At 42.3% G+C, this 24,717-nt stretch overlaps 1 protein-coding gene across 1 annotated transcript in view; it reads right to left on the bottom strand.

The window, feature by feature from the left end:
* LOC144479266 (semaphorin-3D-like) overlaps window positions 1-17,950 on the bottom strand; it is a 105,034-nt gene extending 87,084 nt beyond the window's left edge. The window contains exon 1 of the mRNA XM_078197935.1: window positions 17,724-17,950. Within this exon, the coding sequence (XP_078054061.1) occupies window positions 17,724-17,880 (157 nt within the window). The 5' untranslated portion in view covers window positions 17,881-17,950. The remainder of the gene's footprint in view (window positions 1-17,723) is intronic.
* Between the last annotated feature and the right edge of the window lie 6,767 nt (window positions 17,951-24,717).

Raw genomic sequence — 24,717 nt, 5'->3', positions numbered from 1 at the left:
ATTTACAATTAAGGTGGTCCCTGTACATTTTAAAAGATTACATCATAGTGGTATGATGGTAACACCACTTGATTCTGGGGATTATGACAAGATGTCTGTGAGCTGAAACATCTGTGGTTGTGTAGACATAAGAGAAAGGGGGGAGGTTAGAGTTTATTTCTCAAATGGATTCTGAAATTTCAGCACAGAAAGGAATTAGTGAATTATAAATCAAGAATTCTTCAAGGTAAGAAATTAACTTTATTTTTAAATATACAAACCTCTACATCAGTCCAAAAGGGTACAGAAAGATCAATCAGTAGGAAGTTTTAGTCTGTTTCATGGAATTAATTCAATATTCAGAAGCCTCAAACACAAACTAACAATGACCATGTGTGTATCGCATTATTACTCCTAATCTATTAACCAACTTCAGTTGCAACTCTCAAAATGTTTTAATAAATTGCACACCAGGTGCTGAGGAGGTTTACTGACCCAAAGAATCAATGGCTGACACGGCCTTATCCCGACCATAATGGAATCTGCTGTTAGAAGCAGACGCTGCTGCCAGATTAATTTTAAAATGCAATACCTGGGCAAAAATTGAAAGATGGCAGTGAGGAAACTAAGTGAAATCGATATTAAGTTCAGGGTTGAAAGAATCGAATCAGTCAGGGTTGACTTTACATTTGTTCTGCAGGCTGAACATGCACATATATAATACTAATCTCCAAAATTCAAAGACGTCTAGACTTAAATGGTTGCTGCCACTTGCCAAGCCTTTGCAACCTGTCACACGCCTCATCCCAGGCAAAAATTGATGGGAGCAGTTCTTTAGAGAAAACAATGAATTATTTCTTCATATGGGTCAATTCAAACTGACTTAAAATAATAAACACGTAGAAACAGTTCCATGAAGAACGTTCCCTTTGCGGAGAAAACAGTTCTTTGATAGGGAGAACTTGAAATTGTCAATGGTGCGGATTGTGTTGTGAGCAATGTGATCTCTCACAGCAATGCATACTCACGTATCGGTTTAGAATCAGTAAAGAATTTAATCAAATTCTTAGACATGCTCCAACTGGGAACTTGCTCTAACTATATGCAATGTTAAGGACATTTCTTGTGCAGATTTAGAGATTTGCAGTAAAACTGTCTCCTCTTCAATGCTGGATTTTTGCACGTGCAATTTGGAAAGATTTATGTATCTAGTATCAAGTCTCAGGTGTTGGTTACAGTTATTTATATTTACATCATCACAACAATGTGATGTGTGCATGTGTGATATTAATCTTTAATTTTACTGGCTGATCAAACGTATATTGAATTGCTTTAAAATGGACTTTTAAAAATGAAGCAAAGGCATTGACTTAAGTTGGTTGCCATAAGTCACCTGAAGCATGGTATTACAAGCTGACCAGGTCAGGAAGATTCCAGTGTGAATTACAATTAAGACACATCAGCTGGAATTTTACCGCCTTGCCCGCCTCAGGATCAGGGCAGGCGAGGCTCGCAGAACAGAATTCTCCGTTGCCCTCGGACGGAATTTTACAAGACTCACCCAAGCAAGGTCGTAAATTCGAGGCAATCAAGTCAACCTCCTATAGAATTTCACACTTGCTGATGTCAAGAACTACTTCAAAAGATTTACTAAAACTGTACTGGAGCTCATATTTGCATTTACACAAAACTATCGCTTAAGCAGAGATGGAAAACCTGCCAGGACAATAGCTACATAGAAGGGGTTCCTATCTCATCCAGATGGATGATGGATCATTCAGGAGTTAATAGTTGGGATATTACAGAATCTAATAACCTAAGCCATGAAATAAAAGTAACAATCTATTCAGACATGACCTAATCAATTACCTTCCAAAATCATTGTGGGGAGAGAGACCATGTGACTAGAATAACCATTTTTAAAGATTTTTATTACAACACCTACATTGCTTAGCAGAAGTCTGGACGGAAGCTGCCAATAGACCAGTAACAATCTCTCTCTCTTCGCCAAAGTTCAAGACTCTGTCAGTATTACAGTTTAAAGTCCAGCACACACAGATTTTTCAAATGAAAAGTAACAGGTGCAAATATCATCAACTTCTGAAAAAGATAGATACTGTTTAAAAAGGTGGCCGTCTCCAAAAATAATAGTTTACATGGGCTGCAACTCCATTGAAATCTCAAGACCACCTTGGAAAGGGTCTGCTGCAATCATGCATACCAGCAAAGAACTCATAAACAATGAACTCCTTTCTTCAGTGAATTTTACTTTGGCCAGAAAATAACGTCCTGCCCTATAACTTGTGATTTGACATGTTAAAGTTAATTTATTAATCACATTAGCTTACATTAATACTGCAATGAAGTTACTGTGAAACTCCCCTAGTCGCCACAGTCCGGCACTTGTTTAGGTCAATGCACCTAACCAGCACGTCTTTCAGACTGTGGAAGGAAACCTAAGCATCCAGAGGGGACCCACACAAACACGAGGAGGACGTGCAGACTCCACACAGTGTCCCAAGCCAGGAATCGAACCCGGGTCTTTAGTGCTGTGAAGCAGCAGCGCTAACCACTGTGCTACCGTGCTGCTAATGTGTTGTGAAGATTAGGGAGTGGGTTTGCTTTGTTAGCCATTCTCTCTATCTTTACCTGAATGGGTTTTAGCTCAATGAAAACCAACTCCTTTCTTCCAAACTTCTTTGTGTTTTAAACTTAAGAAATTTGTCAGATTGGTTTATTTGCAATTAGTATGTAGATGGTAAAGCACAGATACTGAATAAAAACCTTCATTCTTACAAATTCAGGTGGCACAGTGGTTAGAACTGCTGCCTCACAACCACCAGGGACCCGGGTTCAAATCCGGCCTCAGGTGACGGTGTGGAATTTGCACTGTCCCCCCACATCAGTATGTGCTTCCTCCAGGTGCTCCGGTTTCCTCCCACACTCCAAAGAAGTGCAGGTGAGGTTGATTGCCCCTTAGATTGGTGGGGATACGGGATAAGCCTGGGTAATAATTGGTGCAGACTTGATGGGCCGAATTGCCGCCTTCTGCACTGTGGGGATTCTATGATACTATAAGAAACCGCCATTGCGGTGATACCTGGAGTGATAGAGCAGGAGAGTGATTTCAGCCCCCCTCGTGTGGTTGTAACAACATGAGAGGGGAAATCACATGTTCTATCTTGTAAAACTTGCATCAATAGGATATGCAAACACATATCTGATCTGTCATAGTATTTCAAACACAGTGAGCCATTTTCTGTTTACTTCAATTTTATAAACTCCTAATTCAGGCAGTGTACTTAAAAACAAAGAAACAGTGCCTTTCAAGATGTCAGTATGTCCCAAAAGCACTTCACAGCTACTAGCTGCTGTTGAAGTGCAATTAATGTTCTGTTGTAGGCAACTGGGAGCCAATTTGGGCGCAGCAAGCTCTTACAAACAGCAATTAAATAAATGACCAGGTGATCTATGCTTCATGGTATCAGTGGAAGGATAAATATTGGTCAGGAGAACAAAACTCCCCAACTCTTCTTCAAAAAGTGCCGCATTTCTTTACATCTACCTGAGAAGGCACTCATGGCCTCATTTTAATGTCTTATCCAAAAGAAAGCGCTGCCAATAATGCAGCACTCCCTCACAACTTCACGGCCGTGCCTGCCTAAATTATGTGCTCATGTCGCTGGAGCCCATAACCTAACAAAGAAGTGAGAGTACTACCACAAAACCATGGTTGAAAGAAAGCACTGGTCAAAGCGGAAAATGATCCGAGTTTTCTAAGATCAATTCACTGCCTCAGGTAATTAATTTCACTCAAATTTATTATTATCCTCCAGGAACTAGACCTCAAATGGGCAACGCAGGGCAGGCAGTCACAAAGTAAACAGCTGCCTCTGGCCAGAGAAAAGAAAGAGTGTTGGGCATGGATCCAAACCTGTATGCGCAAAGCTCCACTCACCAGCTTCCTAATGCCAATTAAATTTTAATTACCAGGGATGTGCCAGGAGGGTAATCGGCACAATATTTAAGCGATTAAAAATGAAGTTTTACGAGTTTTTGATTCAGTCTGGTTCTTTAAACTTGACATTACACTGGGCTGCAATTAAACTGCCTCCTGGAAAAGATTGACAAACTCTTCCAAGTGTGACTTCTTTCACATTTGAATTCCACTGCCTGGTTTTAAATTATTTCCCGTCCATATAAATGCAAAATATAAGCTTGCGCAATAAGCTTGAATCCTGAGATGGAGCATCTGTATTGAATATATGCTTTGATTAAGAGTTTTTCTTTGCCTAGACAGAACTGTTAAATAGATTTTTTAAACATTATAAATTATAAATAAGTAGTGTTATAAAGCTTTGCCAGCAAGTTGTATAATTTTGATCTACACTTACTAAACATCTTAATACAAGAGCACAGTTACTTGGCATGGCAGTGTGCATTAAGATCTTACTTTAACTGTACAATCTGCAGCTGATTATTTTCAGATTGGGTACACTTTACTGCTTGATTTTTCTTTTTCCTTTTAAAAAATGTTCAATTCATGAAGCAATATGTTCTGACAAAGTGATGTTTTAAAACAAAGGCCTTCTTTTTTTTCAATCCCCTCGGGTCAGTTTAGAGATTTTTTTATCTGATTAATTCTCAGAATGGAGTGTAGCAACCAACATATTATTGCCCATGTTGGTGGCTTTCGATAGGCTATTCTCAACTCATATCCCTCACAAATGTAACTAATTTAAAGTAAAAATGTACATCCTTCCTGATGTGTTTCCCAGCTTTATCTATTAATTTATTTTTCCTCTTGGGGACCAAATAGCGCGAGGTAGAACTTTCAAATATATTTCGGTAAATATATATATTTGGCAGTCCAAAAGAGGTGCTGGTTAGATACATTGGCCATGCTAAATTCTCCTCAGTGTACCCGAACAGGAGTGTAGCGACTAGGAGATTTTCACATTGCAGTGTTAATGTACTCGTGACACTAATAAATAAAATTTTAAAGACTTTGTTGACCTGAATGATATGAACGTAATTTTATGTTAATAACTCCAGGAGTCAGCTGTGAAGGAACAGTGTTTTATTGCACAACATAAAAGTAAAACAAAACCACAAGCCTGTGGTGAACACACAAGTCCCAATTGGGACAATACAATAATGGACCTATTCAGGGGCCTGCTTTATAAAAGGCTGAGTATACAAGCTCCACCTGGTTAGTTAATTACCAATCCCCAGGTTAGCTCTGGTTAGGTACAATGGTTGTGCTAAATTCTCCCTCCCGAACAGGCGCCGGAGTGTGGTGACGAGGGAATTTTCACAGTAACTTCATTGCAGTGTTAATGTAAACCTTCTTGTGACAATAATTAATAAATAAATATTCAATGAGTCCTACAGGGAGGCCAAACAGTGATTTCCCATGCAAGTCCAGGGGGTTATCACAATTAACTCAATTTTTTATTCAGTCAGTAGATGCACATTGCTTTCTGCTACACACTTGCAGAGTGTCTATCCCACCTCTTTCTTGGGTTTCTCACTATGTCATTTTTCTTGCTCTTAAAAATTTAGCAACAAATCAGAACAAGCAAAGTGATGCTACTCCAATGGCTTCTCGATTCCATCAACTGCTGCCTTTTGTGCCAGCACCCCCAAAATAAGCATGCAATACAGATTCATGATAATTATCCATTCCCTGAATCCTCTCATGCACTGCAAGAAACATGGCAGCCAATTTGCACCCAGCAGGGCTCCAAAAACAGCAATGTGATAACAACCAGATAATCTGGTTTTGTCATGTTCGTTGTCGGACAGATATTGGCCAGGACACAAAACAAAGTGAAACTTAGAAGGCTAAATTGTAAATTATTCTTGGTGTCTAGAAAACACTCCAAGCCCTTGCAGTGCTCACAGATCCTGGAAGGCCCCAAGCCTATTTTGGCATCTGAGATTCAGAGGACAAATCAGAGCTGTGCAGCAAAATTTTGCAGTTGCATTATACCAGTCCTAATTCCTCCTCTGTTGTTTAGGGGAGTCAGTTGTGCAGTGGTATTGTCATTGGACTGATAATCCAGGGACCCAGAGCAAGATCTAGGGACCTGAGTTCAAATACCACCATGGCAGAGATTGAAATTTGAATTCAATAAACATCTGGAATTAAAAGTTTCATGATCACCGTGAATCCATTGTCGACTGTTGTAAAAACCCACCTGGTTCACTAATGGCCTTTCGGGATGGAAATCTGCCATCCTTACCTGTTCTGACTTATGTGTGACTGCAGAGCAATATGGTTGACTCTCAACTATCCTCTGAAATGGAGGGCAGTTCGAGATGGGCAATAAATGCTGGCCCAGCCAGCGACACTCACGTCTCATAAAATGAATTTTATAAAATCATTTAGAGTGATTTACATCTCTACTTCATGAAGAAATGTCTACGCCTTTGCTCATTTTGCCTGGTCAGGATCAGGACTTGCTCTGGTGTGTAATGCTCATCTAAAATCGCCTGAATCAATATCTTAACAATTTTTGGAACAGTAATGACACTGAGTCACCTATTTTATTCAACAAGTGTGTTCAAACCAAAGTGCTTAAATTGGTGAACAGGACTGTAATGTAATCATTTTTTTGTTTTCAATGTTTGCACTGGACTACACAAAGTGGATCTCAGAAGCAAGTTCATTGCCCGATAAGTTGTAAGTCACCACCCAATGGGTATTCATGTCGTGACATTAACATCCTGTTTCTGGTCCAAAAATAACGAGCACAACGCCTTCCATGTTTTTCCACAGTATCATAAGAAGTGAAGCCCACACATCAGCACTTTGTTCGCAGTATGGTTTACAATTTTCAACCACACAGCTTTTTCACTGTGCCCCTGTGAAGATGGGAAATGCTAAGTTCAGGGATGGGACTTAGAAAATTCTGACATTTCCGGGATATGAAAATCCTGACCGTTATGTCCTCCTCACCATTTACTTTCTTACTTATCTTAGTGTCGTACTCAAACTCAGCAAGCGGGACAGGGGTCAGGCTGGGGTTTGCACTTGCGTGGGCTCACAGAGGCAGCTGGCCACTTAAATCACCAGCTGCCAGCACTGAGGTGGGACTTTGGAAGAACAGGAGTGTGGAATCTGGAGTGTGCAGATTAGAGGAAGTCTGAGGAAGGCATCCCTTCATCCAAGTCATTTATATAACTTTTAAATAGTTGACACCCCTGCACTGATTCTTGTGGCACATCACTTGTTACAACCTGCCAAACTAAAAATGACCCATTTATCCCTACTCGGTAGTGTTAGCCAACCAATCCTCTATCCATGAATATATTACCGACTACACCATGAGCTCTTATTTTGCATCGTAATCTTTGATGTGGCACCTTATCAAACACACTTTGGATATCCAGGTACTCCACATCTAAAGATTCTTCTTATCATTATTACGTTTTACTTCCTGTAATAATAAATTAGCCAAATGTGATTTCCCTTTCACAAAACCACATTGACTCCAATTATGCTGAGATTTTTGAAGACCCCTGCTATAACTTCATTAATAATAGATTCTAGCAATTTCCTTATGATAGACTTTAGGTTAATGACCTGTAGTCACCTGCTTTCTGTCTCCCTTCTTTCTTAAATAGAGGAATTACATTTGCTAATTTCCATTGTGCTGGGACCTTTCCAAAAACTAGAAAATTTTGGAAAATTAAAACCAATGCATCCACAATCCCCACAGCCACTTCTTTTAGCACCCTCAGGTGGAGTTCATCAGGACCTGGGGACTTGTCAGCCTTTCGTTCTAATATTTTTCTAAATACACTTTTCCTGGTGATTGTAATTATTTTAAGTTCCTCCCTCACTTTTAGCTTTTTGATTTTACAAGTATTTCTGGGATGTTTTCTACACTGAATACAGACACAAATATCTGCACAATGCTTCCACCAGTTCTTTATTTTCCATTATGAATTCCTCAGATTCACTCACTCTCCAATAGACACTCCACTTCGCTCTTTTCCTTTTTAAATATTTGTAGAAAATCTTGGGTTTGAGTTTTTCGCCCATTGGGCATGCGCACTCGTTGGCCTGGAAGCAGATACTAAACACGCTTTTGGCCACGATCGGCCCCAGAAAACCAACTAATGGGCAGTCGGCATGAAATGTGTACTGGGAAAGGCTCAGCGCTGCTGGGGAAGGCAGGAAGAGGGCAGGCGCAGAGAAAAGAGATGGTACTTCTAACGTGCTCCCTCAGGGTGACAGCTGATGTGGAGCTGTCTCAGGGAACAGCTGACCTGTAAAAAATAAATTACAAAAGGAAAAAGGCTGCTAAGAGTGTCTAGGTAGCACATTCAAACACAAAACCTAGTCCCCAGGAGCCTGTTTTAAATGTTATTCCGACCCTGACATTTTTTCCCACCCTTGATCGGGGTTGCGGTTTAAACGTAAATGCCACCTGGCCAATCAGCTCACCCACCAGCCATGAAAGCAGACAGGCCGCGTAAAATTGTATTCAATTGGCCCCTTAAAGTGTTAATTTGTGTGCTTAATTGTTGGCAGGCCGCTTCTAACTCTTGCGTGCGCCGCTGACTGAAAGATCGTGCAGGCATGCAATGATGTCGGGAACGTGATTTAACATGCTTCTGGGTCGGGCACTGAATAATGTAAAATTTTGGCCTTGCTATCTGTTTTTATATTCCTAACCATCCTTCTCCCATACTCTAATTTCCCCCCTCCTTATTAATTTTAAGTCATTCTTTGCTGGTTTATAAATGATGTCCAATTTTATAACTTTTGAGGAATTATCCGTCTTCTCTTTCAATTTTAGATTATCTTTAGCTTCATTTGTTACCCATAGATGGTGCATTTGTCTCCTGGAGTCTCACTATAATGTATGTTTACCGAACATGATGAAATATCTCCTTAAATCCTTAAATGCCTGCTACTGCATTTCTACTACTAACCTAAATCTATTTTCCCAGTTCACCTGAGCTAGCTCTTCCTTCAAACAATCATACATTCCTTCATTTAAGTTTTAAACATTAGTTTTAGACCCACTCTTCTCTCCCTGAAACTGAATGCGAAATTCAGTTATGTTATGATCACTGCTACCTAGTGGCTCCTACATAATGAAGTCATTATTTAATTCTGCCTCATTGCACATGATTGGGTTTAGAATGCTCTGCTCTCTCAAATATCTCTCAATGGTTAACTATCAAATGACATTGGTAGAAACCGAGAAGATTTTTTTTTCAATAATATTTTAAAATCTCTGTATTTGTTGATGGGACTATTTCTGTCAGTGGCATTCTGCAATCTCTCACTAGATCCAAAAGCTCCACCCAAATGAGAAATGTTAAACAAATGCCCAAGAACATTCCTTTAGCTTCTCCCTTCCCTCTCTCTCTCCTTCTGTCCCCTTTTCAATAGTGATTCCTTGGTAGGCTATGCTAAGTGTTGGCTTCTCTCTCATATTTACAACCCAATCTGATCTAATTCACACTCACACACACACATGGAAACGTTTGGTGTGGAATATAAGTTGGGAGGTGGGAGGGGTGAAAGTAATTTCCAATTGAGGATGGGATGGCTGTCCATTGCCCTGGTCAGCTCATTGGATATACATGCATGAGGAGAATGGTGAATCTTGTGACGGGGGTGGGCAGAAAGTTGTTGCTCCTGCCACTTTCTCCTCAGTTGGACCATGAGTAGAAGTGCAGGGTTACACAGACCCAGCATCATGTATGCCTGAAGTGATCTGTCAGCATATTCTTTGAAACTGTCTCTCCGTCCCTAAGCATTTCAGCCAATGGGAAATTTTGTAGCTAACATTGGACTACCGCTGCACGCGCCCCCACACCCCATTGTGCTGGAGCCCCATCCTGGAGGGCCACAGTTGAGTTCTACTCTCATTCATTAATTTATGTACATGGGGACTACATCATTGACCTTAGTAATGAAAGCCATGTCCATGCACCCTTCCTCAAATATTATTGGGCTTCCCTCCATCATCCTCAAGACACATTCGAGAGACCACTGCCTTGCCATCATAGATGTCCCATCCACCCCATTATCAGCCATCTACCCAGGACCCTAGAGGTTCTAAACTGGCACATTGTTGTGGTTTACCACCCCCATCCCACACACACTATTGAGCCCCAGGGAGCTAAACACTTCCTCACTCTTTTGCTCCCTCCCTTCTTATCCACACCCACCAACCCCACCTTTATCTAGTGTTGCTCTTCAGCACAGACTTTATTGCAGTTCCACACCTTACTGGGATCCCAATGTTATGAAGCCCATGTTCAGGGAGAAAACCAACTACCATTTGATCTTCACCATAAAGAAGTCAACTCATCTGGGCATGGTTTCCATGCTGTTGATTATTTAGATGTCCCTTCAGTCGGCCAATTGTACTCACCTTTAACCACCCTACCCACCCGAAAGAATCCTCCTCTCATTTCGAGGATTCATATGTACCGAGCGATGCTATGAAGAAGAAGGACCTTGAGAAAATGGAGCAGGTAACTTTCCAGACACCCCCCCAACACCTTCTCCTCCTGTCACTCACCAACCTCCAATCATTACCCTGGATACACCCACAGTAACCATTCCTCTCTGCTATGTTACTCTTGAATCTGCCATTGCCCTAGAGCTTGTAACCATCATTCTCCAAATGCCTTCTCTCCCTTCTGACCCTTATAATTCCCATGCCCACCCTAACCTCCCCGTTATCTGCGCAATCTGATTTGACCATTATCATGACCCTCCCCATGAGATCATCTGCTATCTGACTGTGACCCTGGGCCTGCCATCCCACTGCTCATTATGATTGTTCCCTCGGCTGCCCGGTACCCTCAGTTCAAACCCCAGGAATCTACCATAGACAGCACTGACCATGTCCTTGAGCACCATCTCTCTCCCACCATCACTGCCTGGAAATCCACCCTCATTTATTCACAGGAGCCCCACATCCAAAATGCTTTGCTGGCCCCTTCTTTCCCATCACCATCTACACTGGTCACATCTCTCTGCCCAGACTCCCTCCCTCAGCCAGCCTCCCTGCCGCATTTCTCTCAGACTGTCGCCACCTGATCATCCCCCCAATTAAACAACGCTTCCCAAAGGAAAGAAACGTTGGCTGCTCACTCCACCTCCAGCAAGTTGACTACTTTGCCCGCTGCACGCCACTACATGCAGTCGTAAATCTGGAGGCACTATTGCTTGCTCACCGATAATTTAAGTGGGGAGGGGAATTTCGTTCTGATAAGCATTCGTGACATGCATGTGCATGCAAAAGCGCTTTGCTACACTTGCAGATGGGAAGCTCGACACGGATCTAAACTTCCCTGAACTTAATTGCAAAAGTTCATCCCACTGGCAGGAAGCTGATTTTTGGCCTCCCACTCCTTGTTTCCCAGGAGCAGCGCCAGATTCTACCCACGGTCTTCAACAATATTTGTCACCAGGAGTAGGGGCCCAAGTGACTTTCCCTTCCCACCTACAAAGCTTGAAGTTAATTATAGTACCCTGCTGTTATCCTGCCTTAGCACAGAGTACATTTCTTCTTAAGAATGCAAAAGCCATTGTATGAACAGACAATACATTGAGGCAAAAATTGGTGGCTTACTCAAAGTAACACTCATTTTGTGGCCAAGGTAAAAACTCAGTGGTAAATGTTGTGGGCATTGTGGTTTTTGATCTGTAAACCACTGGTTCCCAATGTGTAGAAAAAAAGTCCTTCTGATAGTGAAACCATTTGTTCAATTTCTGATTTGCAGTACAGAAGATTGGTTCAGGTGAGAGGCAGAGGAAAAGTGTTACCTTAATCGACAATGTTTGAAAAACGTAATCGGAGTCCCAAGGCTAGTTTCATCATTGAAGTTCACATAGATCGATGTGAAACTACTTCTGACAAAACCAATGATCAAGTACAAACTTTCATCAGAAGCAAAATATTGCTACAAATCTGAAATGAAACCAGAAAGTTCTGGAAAACACTCATCAGGTCAGGGAGCGTCTGTGGAAAGTAGAGCCAGAGGCAAGGATTGATAATCTCTTGTCAGAATCGGAAGATGTTAGGGATGAATAGCTTTTGGGCAGCACGGTGGCACAGTGGTTAGCACTGCTGCCTCACAGCGCCAGGGACCCGGGTTCGGTTCCCAGCTTGGGTCACTGTCTGTGTGAAATCTGCACGTTCTCCCTGCGTCTACGTGGGTTTCCTCCGGGTGCTCTGGTTTCCTCCCACAGTCCGGAAGACGTGCTGGTTAGTTGCATTGGCCGTGCTAAATTCTCCTTCAGTGTACTCAAACAGGCGTCGGAGTGTGGCGACTAGGGGATTTTCTCAGTAAATTCATTGCAGTGTTAATGTAAGTCTACTTGTGACATTAATAAATAAACTTTAAAATTTAAACTTTTAAGCAACTACAGTGCCAGGGAAAAGGAGGCGGAACGATGGAAACAAAATAAAAGAGAAGGGTGTATGATATGGTGGAAGCGAGTCAAAAGTGACTGATAGAAGGAATAATGACGTGAACCAAGGATACATGCTACCCCTTTGGCTTTGTATCGGTAAGGAATCCTCACCCCAAGCATCAGCCCACACCTTAAAGTTTGTTTAATTATTAGTGTCACAAGTAGGCTTACATTAACACTGCAATGAAGTTACTGTGAAAATCCCCTAGCCATCACACTCCAGCGCCTGTTTGGGTACACTGAAGTCTCTGCCATTCCGGATGGATTTGATGCAGCCATCGTCCCTTATTTCTTCTTTGCCAGATTTTCCAACCTTCCCTTCCCCTTTATTAATTATTCTGCTATGACCATGTGTATCTCTTCTACTCACACCCTCCCATGCTTTACTTGTCCCATTACCACAGCTTTTGATTTGCACAATCGTCCCACCCGCTTTTTGGGTGTACTTAGATTCATGAATCTTGGGCAATCTGTGATGCACAGAGTGCCTCAGGGGATTCTCACTGGAAAGTGAGGGGCGGGGCCTCATCCCACTGGAAAGGCCAGGATCAGCGCACTGAGCGGGTGACTGCACATGTGCCGATCTGTCCGTGGGGAGAATGGCACATGCATACTGGCATCCCACCCCCCTTCACCAGCCTCCCAATTGCTGGCTTCCCCTGCTGATCGCCAGCCTTTCCGACCCCCCATCCCCCGATCGCCAGCATATCCAACTCCCATCCCCAGGCCAGCCCCAATTGCCAGTCTCTCATGTGCCCCTTGCCCCTCCGACCCCTCCACAATGTGTAGCCCCGATTCCACTCCCCCCTCCCATGTCCAGCCCCAATCGCCCTCCTGCCTCCGAATTCCACCGATCCCTAATGAAGAGTGTTCAGCAAATCTTCCTCACCACCCATCAGCCCCCCCAATAGGCCCCACCCCCAGTAGGCCGCAATGCCATCTGGCCCTGCTCCTTTGGCACTGCCTGGTGCCTGACAGTGCCAGTGTGATTCGTGGGCAGCGTCAGGGTGCCCTGTGGGGCAACCCCCCGCCCCCGACCTCCCCGGGGGGGGGGGGGGCCTCAGTGGCCTCTGTCCCAATCAGCAGGGACTGGTCCCCATTGATGGAGACCATTTTAAACCCCACTGGTGGAAGCCTCTCCTGCCAATGGCGAGACACTAGTGGACCTGGTGACTACCGTCTCGGGCTTGCTAATCATGTGGAAATGACGATTTCCATATGGTAATCAACCGTGTGCCGATTTCTGGTGCTGGACTGATTATATGGAAAAACATAGCCTGGGAGACTCGTGGCCGGTCAGACGCCAGTCGTGAGCCCTGCTACAGCCACCCCACGTCTCCCAGCCTGCTGCACTACTCAAACAGCGCAGTGGGCTGGGAGAATCCCGCTGTCATCTTTGTTTCTCGCTCTCCACGGATTGCTGCCTGGACTTCTGAGTATCTTTCTGCATTTTTGTTTTTACTTTATGTTTTTGACAACACAACATGTCAGATGAAAATCCCGTTTTGATGGTATCAATAGCCTTGCTCACTTCCATATGTCTCTGCTCGGGCATTTACTGAAACAACATATGAGGACCAGATGTGCGGGCCCCTAAGGATTGCTTTTTCATGGGAGTTAAGAACAGCTGGAGCATCTTCAGCAAATCTCACACACTGTGCAATAACATTTCCAGAACCACAATAAAATACGTGACAAGAGATATATTATAGCAATCAGAAAAGATTGAGAGGAAAGGCATTCTTCATGAATTACTGCCCTAAAGTCTACAGGATGGCACAGTGGCACACTGGTTAGCACTGCTGCCTCACAATGCCAGGGGCTTGGGTTCAATCTCGGCCTTGGGTCACTGTCTGTGTGGAGTTTGCACGTTCTCCCCGTGTCTGCGTGGGTTTCCTCCCACAGTCCAAAGATGTGCGGGTTAGGTTGACTGGCCATGATAAATTGCCCCTTAGTGTCAAGGAGACTAGCAAATTAAACAAATGGGGTTTTGGGTATGTATAGGGCCTGAGCGGGATTGTTGTTGGTGCTGGTTCGTTGGGCCAAATGGCTTCCTTCTGCACTGTAGTGATTCTATGAATTGTTGATTAAAAAATCTTGGACAAAATTAATCAAATTAGACCACAGGAATATCCCTTGCACCTTTACTCTTCACCAGAATGGGTAATTATGGGACAACAAACTGTTACGTAAAGCAATGAAAGGTTCTTTGTAATGAATTACATGATTAATTAAGAACTGTTGCCTCACGGTGCCAGGGACCCAGGTTCAATTCCAGCCTTGGGTCACTGTCTATGTGGAGTTTGCACTTTCTCCCCGTGTCTGCGTGGATTTCTTCCTGGTGCTCCGGCTTCTTCCCACAGCCTGAAGATGTGCGGGTTAGGTTGATTGGCCATGCTAAATTGACCTTGTCAAGGGGATTAGCAGGGTAAAAGAGGGTTACGGGAATAGGGCCTGGATGGGATTGTGGTCGGTACAGACTCAATGGGCTGAATAGTGTCCTTTTGTACTGTCGGGATTCTGTGATTCTAACTATGGACCAGTTTCTGAATTCATGGAAAGTTTATAAGATAGTTTGGGTAATTGGTTATTTCCTGGATGAATTTAAAAATAGCCGTGTTGTTGGATGAGAAAATAAGACAAAGGCAAAGTATGACCGACTCCGCCAGCTGTGAACAGAAAGCAGTAATGTCAATCGAAGATCACAAGTGGTTTTTCCCTCAATTAACACAATCCTTCATACCCGATATAAAGAAAGAAATACCATGTCATGTAAGAAATATGAATGAATAGTTGGCAGCTCTTCAACGACACTAATTCTCAATATGTTTATAAATAAAATGGCAAGATCAGAGGCGTTTTTATTGCCCCCAATTAATTGCAGGAATGAAATGGGAAAATATTCTGTGGTTTGCGACTTTCATTGTACATTCCATCATATCCAGCAATGATAGGAAGCGGTATGTTTTACAGATGTGATTCTGTATTGGAATAGCCTATAGTTTGGAAGCAACAGCAATGGTGCAGGCAGCACTTTGCTATCAAATAGATCACTTAAACCCAACAAATCATTACTCCATTCTGCAGCTTAATAAATCATGAAATGAATAACTTCATTCATCTTATTTTTGAATTAGGCTATGTATGTATTAGCCAATAGTGGAGGAAACCATGAGATTCTTCAGTTGTGGCTGATTCTGTCTTTCCTCGAAAGGTCACAATGCCCCCCTGACCTGTCAGTAACAACAGTACATTTAAAATTCACGTACATACCTCAGAGTTGTTCCTCTCTCCAGACCTATAACAGATGCCAAATGTCTAGTATCTGACAGATACAGAGATTGCGTAACTCTGTATAGTGGATAGAGGGAGAAAATTGTATTGTGCCTTGCAATAAACTGTGATTTGTAACAGCAGCTCCGGTCTTCCAAGTAAAACGACCCTCATGAAATTGAGTATCAAAGATTTTTTTTCTGCGTTTAGGATTTGCAAAAGTAACATTACAAGCCAATGCACAGCGTTTGTGAAAGGATAAAGTACACTTCTGCCACACTCAGGTGCAGTCAGAGGACTGTGACAGCATTAGCAACAGCAAATGCTTCCTCTGCATAATCATTGCGGTGACATCTGTTGCTAAGGTGGGGGTCGCTGAACCAAACTGTCGTGCTAAGTGCTTAGAACGTCCAACAATGCTATTTTCCAATCATGATTTGTGGCATAAAGAACAAAAGGAATGCTAATAGGATCTGAGCTTGTGACTGAGAGAGAAAGGAGGGAGAGCAAGAAAGAGGTTCATTTTCAAAAGGAGATTTTTTTTAATGTCGAGAAGTGGCTCCTATCTTAATCCTTATAGGATTGCAACCTTTACATCCATTCTTTCTCCCTCAAGTTAAAAGAGGAAGAAGTACTTACGTTCACATTGGTCTCAGTAACTGTTGCTCAATGTTGCAGTGCCCTATAAGCTTCCTAAAAATGGCATTTACATTCGAGATTGAGAGCAGCTTGTGTTGCAGCAGTGTCTGAAGATAATGCATAGAATTGAGCCCAACAGGTTGTGTGATATGTTTCAAAAATTATTCATCAAGTGGTCATCATTTCTTAGAAACAAACTAAAATTCTGATTGACTGATTGTCGGTACTCTTTGCATCTGGGTTGAAAGCTAACTGAAGTTACAACTGGTTCTTTAGTTTCCAACTAAAGACTAAAGTATGAGCTGCAGTTTGTGTAATGAGGTGACACGTGCTAAGACACGCATGTGAACAGGGGATTTATTCTGATGGTGAAGCTAAGAACTGGAATACTGCTTCCAAGGTTTAAAAAAAAGGTCATAATGTATGTATACCTTCGCTGCCACAAAGGGATAGGTTGCTTCAGTACTTTCTATGTCCATTTTGCAAATGAAAGTAAACTTGATTTAAAATGAAGTTAAGTTCAACAGCAGCAGCATGTGGAAGGAGCAGTGGCAATTTAGCTCGAGTGTTCTCAGTGAATATCCCAGGCATTTTGCCTATTTAGGACAAGTGATTGCATTATTTAATGGGTTTGGGTTGCTTCTCAAGTTGTGTCAGTGTCTCCCTGCCTCCTTTACACAGCTCGCCCTTGCCTTGTGCTCCTTCTTTCTTTCCCTGCCCTAATGCTGTTGGTAGGCTCACTCTTTATCTCCACTCATTCACTTCTTGTCCTCCTCCTCCTCCCCACATACCGTCTGGCCACACTCAAATCCGTCATTACGATATGGAGCCATTGACCAGAGAACCAGCATTTTCACCGCTTTTACACAAAAAGACATACACATCTTGGGCGATGCAAGATGAATGTCGAAATTGCACTATTCATTCCAGGATGTCAGAACACGTCAAGTCACTTGCCCAAACAACGATCCAATATCCAATCGCTGTTATGTTTCTGTTCCAACAGCAATCTAATTAGGTGACTTTTGCTGGATTATTGAAACTTCTAGACTGAAAACAACTTGGTCAGGAAACCACCACTTGACGCTAATAAACTACTGGAACCTCAGAGAAACAACTTAGAAAGTCGGATCAAATCTTGAGTGACAAATCAAAAAGATTTTAGGTGAAATTAAAATCAGCAGCATCTTTTATTCTGTCAAACACAATAATCACTTTCCAACGTTGGGTCTCAGATGCACACAATTCTGCTGACTTGCAGGAGTTAATACATTTTTTTTTACAGTGAGGATTACAAGGTTGGCACTGTTCTTGAAATAACTTAGCGAGGTGAACAAAGATCCTGAAATATGTGATACACTTATATTTTTACCTTTGTACGAGAACTTCAGTCGTGGTTTACTTTGCTTCCAGGCATCGTTCGCTGGTAAAAGGAAGGAGAGAATAACACAGCAGCAAACAGCAGTAAACTGTGCAGAAGCAAAATTACTTCTGCAGTCCTTATCTTTGATTAAAAATTTACACTCCATGCTATAAGTCTACAGTCACACACCAGCGCAGCCCAATCTCTCTGTATACTAGCACGGTCCATACCACTTCAATTCTTCAAAGTTCACTGCTAAAGTAGTTCTAAAACTAACAGTAGGAGTGGTGAATTCTGCTGCCAATCAGTCTCCATCAATTTGCATAAATGCTGCAAGGAACGGGCAGTGAAAGGAGTAGTTTTGGCAGAGGTTAGCCAAGCACTGTATAATTAGAGTCAGCAGTACTAACATCTGCAGAACAACAGCTGAACACAAGAAAACTTTTAAGCTGCACATCATTGAGAAAGCACCTTAGTTATTGTGGATCCTTTAAAAGCTAGACTTGAGGCTTTTCAAATGAAGCAAATCCTTTAATCAATAACTTATTTCAAAAAGATTTGGTGAAAGTTATATGGTGTGAGGATGATGTAATTTATGCTGCTTTCTTTTCACCTTTGCCCAAGGGCAGTTAGACATAATGAAGAAAATAGATTTTAAAAAACAACAGGCGTAAAAAATAATAAAATTTCTGAGAACTATTCTGAAAACCATGATAGATTTTACTTGAAACACTATTAATCACATAAGGATTTTTGGAGTAGGTAAAAGCTATTAGACTCCAAGCTATTTGACTTTTCCATCTATCAACATTGCTCTCACCATTTCCGTCTATCTTTTCTCTCCAAAAACACCCACTTCAATGGCATTACTTTTGTATTGACTGGAATTTCCCAGCCATTTCCACAGGCAGGATAGAGTCATAGAAGTCATTGAATCCCGACAGTGTAGAAGAAGGCCATTTGGCCCATCGAGTCTGCCCCAACATCTTCTGGCCGCACTGACAGCGACCTCGCTGCTCTAGGTTCCCCAGCAGTGAAGGGTGCAAATAATGGGAAACCCCATTAACAGCAGCGAGACTAGAAGATCCTGCGACCAGCCAATGCCAGGCTGCCTCCACTGCCTCAAAATACTCCATGGGTAAGGTGGGGGGGGGGGGGGGGTGGTGGGGAGGCATGGAAAATCCCATCTGTTGCATTTTTATAATGATATAAAAGCACCAATCATTCATAAAGGATTGAGTAAACACAGTTCATTTATGTAAACTAAACACGTGAAAACACATATCCTTGGATGGAAAGCTTGAGGACATCAGCAGCAGAAATGTGTGTGCTATATTCTGTTCATAGGCCAAAGCAAGTCTGAGACTAGGTCGTATGACACACTTCCCTTCCAGTGGTGGCATGCTGCCATTCCTTTTAAGCACATTACAACATCTCCCTTTCTGTTTAAGATGCTTTCCTCCTTCCAAAGGAGTATAAGTATTTATAATGCGTGTTTAGCTGCCATTACGAAAGCATATAGGACTGGTGAATCTATGACTCTCTAAAGCAGAGATGCAATCTGCTGGTGCACTCAGATCTTGGAATGGTAACCTTGTAGGAGGTTTCTTTAATTGTTCACAGTGACCTGTGAGGCTGTCATTCTTGGATGTTGACCCTGGTTGTATTTGGGATCTTGACTTCAGTGTAATAGGGCTGTGTGGCAATTGAGGAGATGGTTTGGATCTGATGTGTCCTTGCTTATGTCTCACCATTGTGCCTTTGTGTCTCATGACTTCGCAAGTACTTGGTCCTAAACAAATCCTTGTCATCATGGCTCGTTGCCACATACCTTCTCTGGGATCCTGAATGCAAACATGTTGCCCCAAATGTAAATATGACAATTCTGTACCCACATTTTATTGTCCACAAAAACAGAAAATGCTGGAAAAACTCAGCAGGTCTGACAGCATCTGTGGAGAGAGAATAGAGCCAACATTTCGAGTCAAGGTGACCCTTCATGATATCCTGACGAAGGGTCATCCCGACTCGAAATATTGGCTCTATTCGCTCTCCTCAGATGCTGTCAGACCTGCTGAGTTTTTCCAATGTTTCCTGTTTTTGTTTCAGATTCCAGCTTCTGCAGTATTTTGCCTTTATTGTTTTATTCTCCAGGTTGTTATCTCCTCTTGCAGTTTTAAATGTTGCTGTCGAGTTTCAGCGAGAACAGGATGGGTAAGAGTAGGTGAAATGGTATGCGCTGTTTTGCCGCACATGAACCCTGTTGCTCATGTGACTTGATCAAATTGGCCACTCCAAGAGTGAGCACAGCCTTTGGTCATAATTCCTTTCAATTTGTGGCTGCCACTAACTGGAACGAGGTACAACAAAAGCTGAAGCTAACTAATTTTATTACCGTGGACGCCTTTCGCTGAAGGGTTAAGGGTCTGCTAAAAACTTGTACTTGTTGAACTGTCAATTCTCTTTCACTGCTAATTTGTATTTTAGTGTTTATATGAATTGTATTGTTGTGTAATTTCTGTTGCTGCATTGTTAGCCTATTGGCCATGATGTGGAGATGCCGGTGTTGGACTGGGGTAAACACAGTAAGAAGTTTAACAACACCAGGTTAAAGTCCAACAGGTTTATTGGCTTTTGCTGCCTATTGGCCAGCCAGGGCCTTATTACAAATGGGAATTAGTTCTCAATTGACTCACCTGCTAAATAAAGTTTAAATAAATAAATTGAATAGTTGCACTTAAAGATGCCACTCTCAGATATAATACTGCAATGTGTAGATCCTGCTTCGGCTGTCTACATTTGAGAATTTGGGATTGCAATATGCTAATCATTTATTCATCTGGGCATGGCCTTTTTGCTAAGATCGAGTGTGGTCTGCTGATGCTGCACTTGGTTGAGGTCATTGGGTTGCATTTAAGCTTCATTTTCACATGAAGCAATTTTTAAAAGCGGCATCTCGGCCTTTTGGCTAAGATGCAAATGAGATCAAGCCTTGGAGGAGGAAACCTCCCCCTCCTCCAATCAGCTTGGCTCATGTAGATCAGGCCCAAGACAGGGTAGGGATTGCATACCCTGTCTTGTCAGCTTGGATCGGAAATGTCTCAACTTGTTGAGACGCTGAATTGGACTTGATTTGATTGAACTGGAAAAGTATTTTTAAAAAATCATTTATTCATCTGGACCATTAGATCTAGGATAATGAAAATAAGTAGTGTGATTGATATTCCACTTCTCACACATGTCCTGAAGTTTTTGCCATGGCCTTCCATTTCTGTCGATACCTGTCTTATAAAATCCTCAGAGGTAGTACATTGAATTAGGGGCAAGTGCTAATCTTGGCCGATAATGAATACTTGCTGGCCTTTTTTAAGGACAGATAAATTTCACCTTGGCAAACACTTTGGATGATGTGATGGTATTTATACTTTCGCATGTCAGACATGTGGTCACCACTCTTTGTTTCATCATCTACATCATTGTCATTTTCTGGTTTGCCAATCACCTCATGTATATGTTTCTGACAGGACACCACATCTTTTTGCTTTAAGGTTCCTGTTGCATACGGTCTGTTTGGAGCAGTGCACAGCTCTTGATAGCTGCATCAGCCTTTGTTCTAGTGCACTGGTACTGCCAATGGCCCTTTCTGCATCTGCCTTACAGAATTGGTGGAAAGCTGAGCATTTCCCTGGTGCAAGCAGAAGACCACACGTTCCACATGTCTTGGTAGGTTTGGGTGTTCCCTTAAGTGTATCAACAATTGGGGTTGTGCCTAGGACCTGTCAGCTTCCTTAACCTTCAAGGATCTCTTTGTACCTATGTCCATCCTTGAGTGAGCCCCTCAATGCTGTCTGTTTTGGGCTTGTCTAGCAGATATTTCTGAGTTGCTTCCATGGAAGTGAACGCAATCAACAGCTCAGTGGACACGATCCTACCGGCCGTTAATGCATTGCTCCCGCTGCAGCGAGGTCGGAGAATTTGGCTCCCGGCCAAATCTCCATTCACTGCAGCTGGATGGGAAAATCCTGCCAGCATGAATGGTGGTAACATTCCAGCCAATAATTCTGTCTGCTGGTTCTGTGTTTGAAAATTACAGTATGTACCCTTTTCTCTGCATCTACTGATGAAGTGGCCTATGGATTCCGCACACTGTTGTCGAAATAATTTGGACTCCAGTTGATGAATACAGATTTTAACATGATTCTGGACCAATCTTCCATTGGGATCATTTAGCATTTCTGCTGTTAAGCCTAATGCTTTCAGCTTGTGTCGACCTTCATTCCCAATTTTTGTGTGAATTTTTATGACTTGTTTGTCTGGTTCAGGCACAGTTGAATCTGTAGCTCTTTGAAAGTGGAGTCACAGGTGGACAGGGTGGTGAAGAAGGTATTTGGCATGCTTGGTTTCATTGGTCAGGACATTGAATACAGGAGTTGGGGCAACTTGTTGAAGTTGTACAAGACATTGGTAAGGCCACACTTGGAATACTATATTCAGTTCTGGTCACCCTATTATAGAAAGGATATTATTAAACTAGAAAGAGTGCAGAAAAGATTTACTAGGATGCTACTGGGATTTGATGGTTTGAGTTTTAAGGAGAGGCTGGATAGACTGGACTTTTTTCCCTGGAGCATAGGGGGCTTAGGGGTCTATAAAATAATGAGGGGCATAGATAAAGTAGATAGTCAACATCTTTTCCCAAAGATAGGGGAGTCTTAATCTAGAGGGCATGGGTTTAAGGTGAGAGGGGAGAGATACAAAAGGGTCCAGAGGGGCAATTTTTTCCACACAGAGGGTGGTGAGTGTCTGGAACGAGCTGCCAGAGGCAGTAGTAGAGGCTGGTCTTTTTAAAGTATTTAGGCAGTTACAGAAGTAATATTGGTACAGAGGGATATGGGCCAAATGTGGGCAATTGAGACTAAATGGTAAAAACTGGGTGGCATGGACAAATTGGACTGAAGGGCCTGTTTCCATGCTGTAAACCTCTATGTCTCTAAAAACCCGAATCGCTCATAAGGGATTGTGTAAATACATTGTGGGTTCATTTATTTAAGCTCAGCACATGAGAACACATGGATAGAAAGCTCAAAGACATCAGCAGCACAGCTGTGTGCTATGTTCTGCTCATAGGCCACAGTGAAACTGAGACGGGAATACATGACACATTTCTCACTTGTGATGGCATGCTGCTATTCCTTAAAGGCATGTTACAACATTTTGTTGTTTGGCTCTGTGTGGTAAACCACTGTTATCTGTTATCTGTGGTGGTTAACCACTGTAGTTAGTATTTCTCATTACCTATATATGTGGCACATCCCTGTCGGTTCCGCCCAAGTCTCCTCCCCGTGGTCTGGGCATAAAGGCGGTGGCTCCACCCCCTTTGCTCTCAGTTCAGACCCGACAGGGATGGCTCCAAGTTCTTGCCAATAAAAGACAGTTTGTCTTGCTCTCAACTAGTCTCGGCTCGGTTGATAGTGCACCACTCTGTGACTTTACTCAAAGTTGGAAAGTTAAGTGACCAGAATCGCTTTGAGTATTACAGATGGGATTGGTCTGAAATATCCAGTGAAAATAGTTCTCCTTTTGATTTGCAGTCTATCCCTCTGTTAATGAGTGTCTGCATCATTTGCCTTTTTAAAAATGCGACCAAGTTTTGTGCTGATGGTTTTGTTGAATTATCCACCATAACCCTAATGTCACCAGATGAATTAGAAATCATCCATTAGCATACAAACACTAACAAGGTGGCCATGTACTTTCCACTGTAAATGTATGAAGGGTGAGAGAAAGGATAGATTTACAAATTGCCACCTATTTGAATTGGATGACTGATCAACAATGTCAGTCTTATACCTGAGAGTCAAACTGAAAATCTCCGCAATAGTATTTCCCCCTTAAACCTTAAGAACATGTATTTCATATCTGAACTGCCACTGTACCTGCCCTGAACTCAGCCAGATAAACCACAAATGTATCTCTGTCTATAATATTCCACTGGTCCCATTCATCTATCATGTGCATTTTAAGAGTCTATTGCAACATTTTAATTTACTTGCCATGAGCATTCACATTATTGTTGAAATTGCCTTTATCTGTCACAAAACTGCTTCAAATCCTGAATGCTATGTTTCTTCCATTGTGTTTAACTTGGCAGCTGAAAATACCTTTGGCGATATCTAGTTAATCATTTTATTAACCAGGGAATGGATTTCCAGAACTTGTGGACTTCAGGCCTGTTTAATGGGATAGGTATCAATTTGGAGACGTCTGTTAGTCATTACAGAGGTCACCCGACTTCACAGCCCAAACAAGTGTTAAATTATGAAGGCAAACAGCTGTCAGCTGGGATTTCAATATAAACCAAGAGTTAAGTTAACCCTTTTGGCCATTTCCACTTTTATTTCAAGTTTTCTCTTATTATTTCAACTCATTTTTCTTTAGAATGCCCCCTAAATCAATCCACAACCCAAAAGAAAGTGGGAAAATGATCCAACCCAGCGACTTGCAAGATTGAAAAATTTACAGTTCAGAAGTGAGGCCATCCTATATCTTTAATGGGAGCTATCAACTCGAAACCAATTCTCTTGTGTATTTTGTTGATGAACTCTTCAAGTACTTTTGTGGTACCTCCCAATACCAGTCTCTATCACACTCCTAAGAGGAATCATTGCCAAACTACTGTGGCAGGCACCAGTAGGAATGCCCCTGGCCCCCCCCCATCTAAAGGAATTGCCAACAGCTCCACTGATATCAGGGAATTACATTGATAACCAATGCAGGAGCATACTGAAACAGCATTGGGCTGTGCTTTTGGACAACCTGACACTGCATGCATGTCTAATTTATGAATGAAATGAACCAGGAGTGTGCAATATTGTTTATGGCTGAACACTAATTTGATTAAAGTAAGATTCTTCTTCAGGGTCATCGCCCAGACCCCAGCTGCACTCTGGAGCATGTGTATATATAAGAGAAGAACTGCACACATTGAGGTCATTTCTATGTT

Source organism: Mustelus asterias, chromosome 25, assembly GCF_964213995.1.
Source record: "Mustelus asterias chromosome 25, sMusAst1.hap1.1, whole genome shotgun sequence".
NCBI classification, from domain to species: domain Eukaryota; kingdom Metazoa; phylum Chordata; class Chondrichthyes; order Carcharhiniformes; family Triakidae; genus Mustelus; species Mustelus asterias.
This window is presented reverse-complemented; position numbering and strand designations above follow the sequence as displayed.